Source organism: Sus scrofa, chromosome 9 (genome assembly GCF_000003025.6).
Source record: "Sus scrofa isolate TJ Tabasco breed Duroc chromosome 9, Sscrofa11.1, whole genome shotgun sequence".
NCBI lineage: Eukaryota > Metazoa > Chordata > Mammalia > Artiodactyla > Suidae > Sus > Sus scrofa.
Genome location: NC_010451.4, coordinates 1,406,577 through 1,415,734, shown reverse-complemented (window position 1 = coordinate 1,415,734; position 9,158 = coordinate 1,406,577). Strand labels below are relative to the sequence as shown.

General features: G+C 42.1%; 1 protein-coding gene across 1 annotated transcript; it reads left to right on the top strand.

Moving 5' to 3' along the window:
• On the top strand, nt 2,424–6,219 carry LOC100521027 (olfactory receptor 1030-like). The gene has a single exon (XM_021062273.1). The coding sequence runs from the start codon at nt 4,067–4,069 to the stop codon at nt 5,003–5,005; it is 939 nt and encodes a 312-aa protein (XP_020917932.1). The 5' UTR covers nt 2,424–4,066; the 3' UTR covers nt 5,006–6,219.

Here is a 9,158-nt window from a genome sequence, read left to right as displayed (position 1 = left end):
TCCTTGCACCTTTTAGTCCGAAGTGAGAACTGCTATAGCACTCCGAAGGAGACAGGAAGACTCGATCCCTTCTAGAAATCCGTCGGAAAGAAGGTTAGCCTGCTTTAGATGGCACAGATCCAGAACAGCAAACATTTTACTAAGATGGTTTACAGGCAACGCCTAAAGACCTCAAGGTTTTTGTGTGTTCGTTTTAAGCTGCTGTTGAGAGAGATAAGACCCCAACAAGACGGTCATCTTACCATGAGCCAGGACGGATGGCGATGACTGTGTTTAAAAGGCTCCGTCCTATCTTCCCATAGAAGCACACCTGAACATCTCAGGGCACCTAAGAGCCCTGCTCCCCTCTCCAGCCCTTAAAGATGGACTTTTCCCAAAGGGGTGTCCCTGAAACCTCCCCGTGCTTTTACTGCTCTCTCCCTCATTGGTTCCCACAGCTGCAATATCCTCTACCCAGTGACGACTCACAAAGCAGTACCTCCAGCTCTGGCTCATCGCAGACACCCACCGTCCCTCACACTGAATCCAACACCCTTCCCCTTCCACGCCCGTCCTCGCTCAGACATCCTGTTTCTACTAAAACACTACCCCTCGGTAACACTGTTACACAGAGACAGAGGGAAATTGTGCTTTTTTCTTCTTCCCCCTCAATGATGTTTCAACTTTTGAATTCCATGGTACTAATTTTGTTGTGCGTATGTGCTTAACTGTATCAGATTTCCTTAGGAAAGAGACAAGTTAAATCAAATTGCCAGGTCTTAGGTTACAATTACCCTGGTCGCCCACTTGAAGACTGAGTCTTAGCCAGTTGCCAGCTGGTACAGACCCTCTAGAGTGTCTCTTACTCCTGTTTCTTCACCATCTTCCTCGTTCAGACCCTCATCATCTCTCACATGGAAAGCATCCCGTCCAGTGTCCTGCTGCTGGCATTCTCCCTTCAATCCATTCTGCACATACCTCCGGGCCAGCTCCCTGACACCTGACCGTGGGTTAAGTCGCCCTACTGCTCAAATGTTTAATGTGTCCATGTACACGACTGAGCTAGCTGTCAAAATCTCCCTAGCACGCACAGCTCTTCACAAGACAGCACCACTTGCTCCCATTCAGTGTGTTTCTCACTAATCTCTTACTCATGCATTTGCTCTCACCCACAGGATGCTCACAGTCCCCCAAACACGCTCGGAGCTGTTCTGATTCAACTCCTTGCTCCACTGGTCCTTCCTGAAAGGCTTTCCCCTAGTCCAACTTTCATCGTTTCAGATTCTTTCTGTCTTCTAATGATCATCTCAGTTCATTTCAAAGGCTGCCTACTCCCTACAGGATGCAGATAAAACTCCTTATAATGGATAAGAGGCCTTTAATATCCAGCTCAGACATGGATTTCTCATCACTCACTTATAGGCCTTAGACCCATACCAAAGGGACCCTGCCTTGATCCCATTTTCTAGGGCCCCTACCTACTGCACACAGCCCATGGGGCAAGGCCGAAGGGCTGTGCCCACCCAGAGTCCATCCTAGCCACTCATTCCAGATCATCTTCCAAGTAACAAGCCCTTAATTTCCTCGCCCAATAGCCTCCAACTTACTCTCAGAGTTTATGAGAGCGCCTTTCCCAGACCACCCCTGGAAGGGTGAAACACACACACCTAGGCCTTAAGGGGAGCCAAGGAACGCTACTTACCGGGTGCTAACAGGGTGTGTGCATGCAGGCTGCTGTGTCCGTTCGTGTGCAGCCACCTGTGATTTTCCTCCTGCCACTTCGTTCCAGCTTGGCACCCCCAAACATTCCAAGAATTCTGCATTCCGGCTTATTATAAAGGCATATTTGTTAAAAATGAAAAATGGAATGTACTTTACTAATTTGCCATGTGTATTTCCTAATTTTTGCATAGTTAAGCATATACTATGTGATCCTGCATTTATTATTCCTGCCCTGGGCCCTGCCAACGTCAAAGGTGGGCCACCTCCTAGGGAGTCTATTTTTTTAAGCACATCAGTCATTTGGTCTTTATTGTCTTATCTTTGTCAAAGCCAGTTAATTACACAGGCTAATACCTCTGTGTATGTGCCTAAGAATCTCCTTGTACTCCTGAAGGTAAAAATTACCACCATTATTGCTATTTTTTTACATTGATGTGGAATGTAAAATACTATACAAGCAAAGAAGGAGGTGCTATGCAGAAATGCGGCAGGAAAATCATATCCTTTTCATATTATACGAATTTGTATTTGTAAAACCCAAGATAATTGACCACAAAACTTTTTTTTTTTTTGGCCACACCCACAGCATGTGGAAGTTCCTGGGCCAGGGATGGTGTGTCATGGCAGGTCCCCCGAGCTGCTGCAGTGACAATGCCAGATCCTTAATCCACTGAGCCACAGAGAACACCCAAAAACTATTTTTAAATGATGAGGTGCTCTACTTAGATAGTTAAAAAATTAATTTGCAAAAATCAATAGCTTTCCTATCTGTAAACAATACTTAAATAAACCACAAAATGAAAAAAAATTTCATTTACAGTAGTTACAAAAAGATAAAATACCTGTGAGTAGATAAACAAATATGCAAGATGTTTATCTATAAGGGGTAAAGAAAACTTCAAACTGCATTTAGCAAAGTCCTTAGTAAACGAAATGCATGCCTTAATTAGAGAAAAAAAGATGATTCAATTGCAAAATGTCAGTTCCCTACAGATCAACATATCAATTCATGCAATAGCATTCTTGGTACAAGTCGGATTTTTTTTTTTTTTAACTCACTAAAATAATGTCAAAGTTCATCTGGAAAAAAACACGTGTGGGAAAATAGCCAGGAAATTTGCTGCCAGATAATAGAATCAAGTTTTTAGTGCTGCATTTAAATGCTTGGTCCTGGTTTTAGAAGCGACTACAAAGAAAAAGAAACAGACCTTGATCCAAGTACCTAGGATGCTTTGCTACAGGAAAAGGCTGGAGTTTGAAACCAGCAGAAGCACCTTGAAAATGAGTTCACCAACAAACAGCATCACAACACTTGGCTGACTTTTTGGAGAAATTAATAAACAGAGTTGATTAGCTAATTCTGTTTATCAAAATTAAACTCCAAAAAAAATCAAACATTGTAACATAACAAGAAAATCTAATAAAGCTCTAGACTATAACAAGAGATTTTTAAAATAATTTTTTGCTTTTTAATTTTTTATTATAATCGATTGACAATGTTCTGTCGATTTCTGCTATACAGCGAAGCGATCCATTTAAAATAACTTTAAATTGAAGGTTTAGCTAACCGTATCACAAAGATCAGAGTTCAAAAAAAAAAGATAAATATGATTGATATATTTGACATCAAAGCACTTAAATTTGCTACATCGCACAAAGAAAAATTACCTCACCAACACTGAAGGACAACTAATAAACCAAATTAGAATTATTTGCAAAATACATATTATCATGCAATTGGTTGATTTCCTTAATAAAGAGCCCAATAAATAAAATACTTAGAACGCCAACAACCTAATAAAAATGCCAGCAAAGGAAGTGAACTGAATAATCATAGAAAAAAATACACCTGCAAATAGTTGGTTGAAAAATGCTAACCTTCCTTCCTAATTTTTAAAAAACACACAAATCAAGGGACATGAGTTACCAGTATTCACCATCACAGTGACGAATGTTTCAAATTTGATATTACTGGGTCTGTGACAAAACTAATATTCTCATACAATATTGTTGGGGATGTAACTTGGCGCCACTTACCTGGAAGTCAATTTGTCGGCCACCATCAAAAGAGAAAATGAGAGTTCCCTTGTGGCTCAGTGGTTAAGGACCTGGCATTGTCACTGCTGTGGCTCGGATCACTGCTACAGCATGGGTTTGAAAAAGAGAAACTGAATGAGTTCAGACGTTTTTAAATCTATTTTAACAGAATAAAGCTCCTGCAGCAAATAACAGCTTTTAACCATGGGGATTAGGAACCCCAATTTTTGTCATCTGCTACTGGAGCAAAGAGGTAAGAAGCTTTTGTTGGTAAACATCTAAGCCTTTTGAAGCCATATTTTCTTTTTCCAACACAGGAGAGAACAAAATGGCAAAAGGCAATCGTACGACAGTGACAGAATTTGTCCTCATGGGATTCCCAGACCGTCCGGAGCTCCAGCTGCCCCTCTTCGTGGTGTTCCTGGGGATTTATCTCATCACCCTGGTGGGAAACCTGGGCATGATCCTGCTCGTCAGGACCGACTCGAGGCTCCACACCCCCATGTACTACTTCCTCAGCCACCTGGCCTTCATTGACCTCTGTTACTCCTCGTCCATCGGGCCCAAGATGCTGCGAAATTTACTGGTGAAGAAAAAGACCATCTCCTTCTCCGGCTGCTTTGCCCAGCTCTACTTCTCCAGCGCTTTGGCCACCAGCGAATGCTTCCTCTTGGCCACCATGGCCTACGACCGCTACATGGCCATCTGCAACCCCCTGATTTACACGGCCATCATGACCCAGCGGGTCTGCAAGGAGCTGGTCATCGGCGTCTACACCTACGGCTTCCTAAACTCGGTGATACAGACAGTTCTGACGTTCCAGCTGTCCTTCTGTGACGCCAACATCGTCCACCACTTCTACTGCGCCGACCCCCCCCTCCTCGCCCTCTCCTGCTCTGACACCCGCAGCAAAGAACAGCAGCTGCTGGTCTTCTCTGCCGTGAACCTCACCGGGTCCCTCCTGACCGTCCTCATCTCCTACGTCTGCATCCTCTTCGCCATTGGGAGAATCCGGTCTTCGGGAGGCAAGTGCAGGGCCGTCTCCACCTGCGCCTCCCACCTCGCGGTGGTCATCATCTTCTACGGAACGCTGTTTGCCATGTACCTGCGGCGGCCGAAAGCGGGCGATTCGGGGACGTACAGCCAGGCGGTGTCCGTGTTTTACAGCCTCGTCATCCCCATGCTCAACCCCCTCATCTACAGCCTGAGGAACACGGACGTAAAGGAAGCCCTGAAGAAGCTGCTGGAGGCCAAGGAGCCGCAGTGAGGTCCCCGAAGGAAGGCAGCCCTGGGAAAGCATCACATGCTGGCCGGGAGAGACCATCCGTCTGAAACGGAGCGGGCCCGTCGCCGTCCAGTCCGAATAAACAGCCAATCCAATCGGGAGTCTTTAAAAACCAAAAGTACTGGCCCGTTTGCTGGAGAAAGCAATATTATTTACTCCAACCAATTATCACGGACCAATCAGAATCTGTCGAGAACGTCACAGGCTGAAGATGACAGGGTTTTACTACCAATCAGGTGATAATATGGGAAGTTCAAAGAGATCCTAAAAAGTAACAATCAGGGTGAAACTTAACACATTAACAATTTTAATTGAAACTAACAAAACGGGTGAGAAACTATGTTGTGGAAACACTTTCCTGCTTAAAACAGGCTATATTGTAGCAAAACATTTGTTACTCTTAACACATATCGCTTGATAACACTGGTGTAGGTGGCGGTGAAGTCTCAGGACTTCATCACAAAAAAAGCATCTTTAATCCAAATGTAGTTGAAATACTGCATGCTTAAAAATAATAGAAAAAACATTACTATTGGCAATAATAAGAGATGGAAATAAGAATCTGTTAAATGTGGCTTATTTTAATGTTTGTTTAGAAAGTTTAATTAGAATAGATAAAGAGGGTTTTGTGCACTTTCAGAGATGTTAAAACTGGTCATTTATTCAACAGCCAGGGTTTAATTTTTCTAGTCTCTAGAGTGATGTTTCGGGGGCATGGGTGGGGAGGTGAGAGTCACATATGAACTTCAAGAAAGGGAAAGGAGATTAAGAAGAAAAAGAAAAAAAAAGAGGGAGAATTTCCTAGGATAACTAGGCCAGAGTATGCATGTTTTTAAGAAATGAAATTATTAACTTAAATTATTTAAATGATCTAGAGAAATGCTTTAGTTTTGCAACATTTTCCATATTCTTTATTTCTATTTTCAGAGATCTGATAGTGCAGTTTTCTGAGAGATAAATCTATATAAGTTCTTGCTGATGGTGGGGATATATGTAAAAAAAAAAAATCCTTTAAGTTAGGCAAGAATATGAGCACTCTATGGTTTTTTTCAAGCCTCAGTTCTAATAATGCTTCCAAAATAATTCTTAGGACAGATATCTGCCGTAAACCACTAGATTATCCCTCCTAGACTCTTTTCAAATACGATTATTACTTGTACTTTTTAAAAAAATAGCTCAAGGGAGTTCCCGTCATGGCTCAGTGGTTAACGAATCTGACTAGGAACCATGAGGTTGCGGGTTCGATCTCTGGCCTCGCTCAGTGGGTTAAGGATCTGGCGTTGCCAAGAGCTGTGGTGTAGGTCACAGATGCAGCTCAGATCCTGCGTTGCTGTGGCTGTGGTGTAGGCCGTGGCTACAGCTCCGATTTGACCCCTAGCCTGGGAACCTCCTTATGCCACGGGAGTGGCCCAAGAAATGGCAAAAAGACAAAAAATAATAATAATAATAAAAATTAAAAAATAAAAAATAGCTCAGAACATATATCACCAAACAATTACAAGTTTAAAACTAGTCAAGGAGCTAAGAGATGCTTCTTGCCCCTAAATTAACTCTTCAGATACTGCAATGGGGTCTTTGTTGTATTACTACTCATGATCCAGTAGTTTAAAGAAGTAACAGTTAAATCTTTACAGTTCCTCTAACTTAGCCCAGAAAGCCTTTCTGAAGAATTGAGTTGCAAGCCATAAAGGAACAGAGTAGAGAAGGTACAAACCAAGCCAAGAAGGCAGGAGAGCTGGTGGAGCTCACGTACAGCAGGGAAGCGAGCAGAGTGGGCAGGCTAGTTCGCAAAGGTTAATGGCAGGCAGATGCTTAAACCATGACGCCCCTGAAGCTTACCAAGTACACTCTTCACACTACACCACAGCACAACCACGGTTCCTGGCCCAGACCAAACACACCGTAACTGACTGCTGAGCCAAACTGTACTCTTCCATATTTATTCCTGGCTCCAGTGATGGGTGGACATGGTGCCTAGTGACGGCCCTGCGGTTGGGAAGGAACAGAGGGAAGCAAGCTGCTGAGATCATGACAGGCAGGCTTCTTTTTTTTTTTTTTTGGGGTAAAATTAGTAAATATATATTTTTATAATTAGTATATAAATATGTACTTAGTATAATATATATATTATATAAATATATAATTAGTAAATAAATATATTAGTTTCAGGTGTACAGAATAACAATTCAATCTTTGTACCACCCCAGAGTGATCACAACAGTTAAGGAAAGGGAGTTCCCATCGTGGCTCAGTGGTTAACAAATCTGACTAGGAACCATGGGGGTTGTGGGTTCGATCCCTGGCTTCGCTCAGCCAGTTAAGGATCCGGCATGGCCATGACCTGTGATGTAGGTTGCAGACTTGGTTCATATCTCGCGTTTCTGCTCTGGCACAGGCCGGTGGCTACAGCTCTGATTGGACCCCTAGCCTGGGAACCTCCATATGCCATGGGAGCGGCCCTAGAAAAAGGTAAACAGACAAAAAAAAAAAAAAAAAAAAAAGGAAGAACTATTTTTTAACATCCTTCCCAAGGCTAACATCTTCAAGGCAGGAAGAAATATGACAGCAACAGCAAAATAGTTTGGCCAGTGGAAGAGACGCCTGTGGGAAGTGGGTCTGCTGGGAAGATGGTAGCAGCTAATGTTTTCAGGGGACCATGACAGGCAAGGGGCCATCGCTATACTGAGTATAAAAAAAATTAGCAGGTACAGACACTTAGATGAGAAATCGTATCCAGTAAAAAGCCATGCCCAGGAGTTCCTGCTGTGACACAGTGGGTAAGGCTGGGGCAGAGGTTACAGCTGTGGCTCAGATTTGATCTGTGGCCCAAGGAGCGGGGGTGGGGGTGGGGGTGGGAAACCATGCCAATGTCTTAAATTGTGTTTTAAAACCATTTTGTGTCAGTTTAGTTTAGAAAGAGGGGACAAAAACAGTAAATGGATATCACATTTTAGTACGGGCCTCTCAGCAATTGACTTCTGCTGTGTTTTTAAAGTATATTTTGGTCTAAGGGTTCATTTCATCAGCTCCTCAGTTCTTCTTGGAGGAAAACTGAAGATGGCATGTTTCAGGGCATCTCTGTAGTGCTCCCCCAGAACCTGAATCTGTGTGTTTTGTTCACTGTGCTTCCCTGGTTTCCTATGAGCAAAAGAGAAAATTGAGAATATTGCAGCCTTAGATTATGAAGGATATGAGCCCATGTTTTCGTAAATTTCCCAAACACCTAAAAACCGAAGAGTCAGAGGAAAGGTCTGAATTACCTAAATTTTGAGCTAGTATTTTCTATTTCCTTTCCCATGGGGACTCCTTAGTCTTAAAAATTTATGTCCCTAATTTGGGCCTTATCATAAGAAAATTCTCCAGTCAACTCCTTACACTTAAAAAAATAATCTGTGGCACACTCTGCATGCATATAATATTAAAATGACAATATTTAAGCCATAAGATAAACCAGTATGACGATGTGTCTTTGTTCACTTTTAAAATGAGGCTGTTTCGATCAACACTCATAAAATAACACTCATTTTTCAGCCCCAAATAAATATCTTCTAAGTCAATGTCACCAAAATAATGAAAATTTTACCTATGTTATATTTTAAAAGCCAACTTTCACTGAAAGTGAAAATAAAACTACTCTCACATACAAATAGAGGGTAAATCCATTTTCCTCATGGTAATCCTAAAAATGACTGTCATTTGCTAGGATTCACTGGACAATTTCTATTAACACATCTAATAGGTATCTGAAACATGTGCTATATGCATGTATATAAATGTATATTCATTTGCACATAAAATGCTGAACGTTTCAATGATTTAAATTTTACTTCTTCCCATTTAATACTCTATTGATTTGCCATGCTTAGAAATACGTCAAAAGGATTTTTTTATGTTGACCACGAGAAAAGAAACACAAGAGGGAAAATTCTATTCCTTTGCTTTCATATTATTTGATGTACGTATTTCATTTCAGAAACTTAAGAAACTTTGCATCTCACAGGTGTGCCCCCATATTTTCAAATCTGCTCTGGTGTATAATTCTAGCCTTCTTTGGAGAGCAAGGTGGAACCAGAAAACGTTAATCCGGGCTTAAGCGTGGCTCTGCGATTGAGTGGTGCATCCACCAGAGACGAGA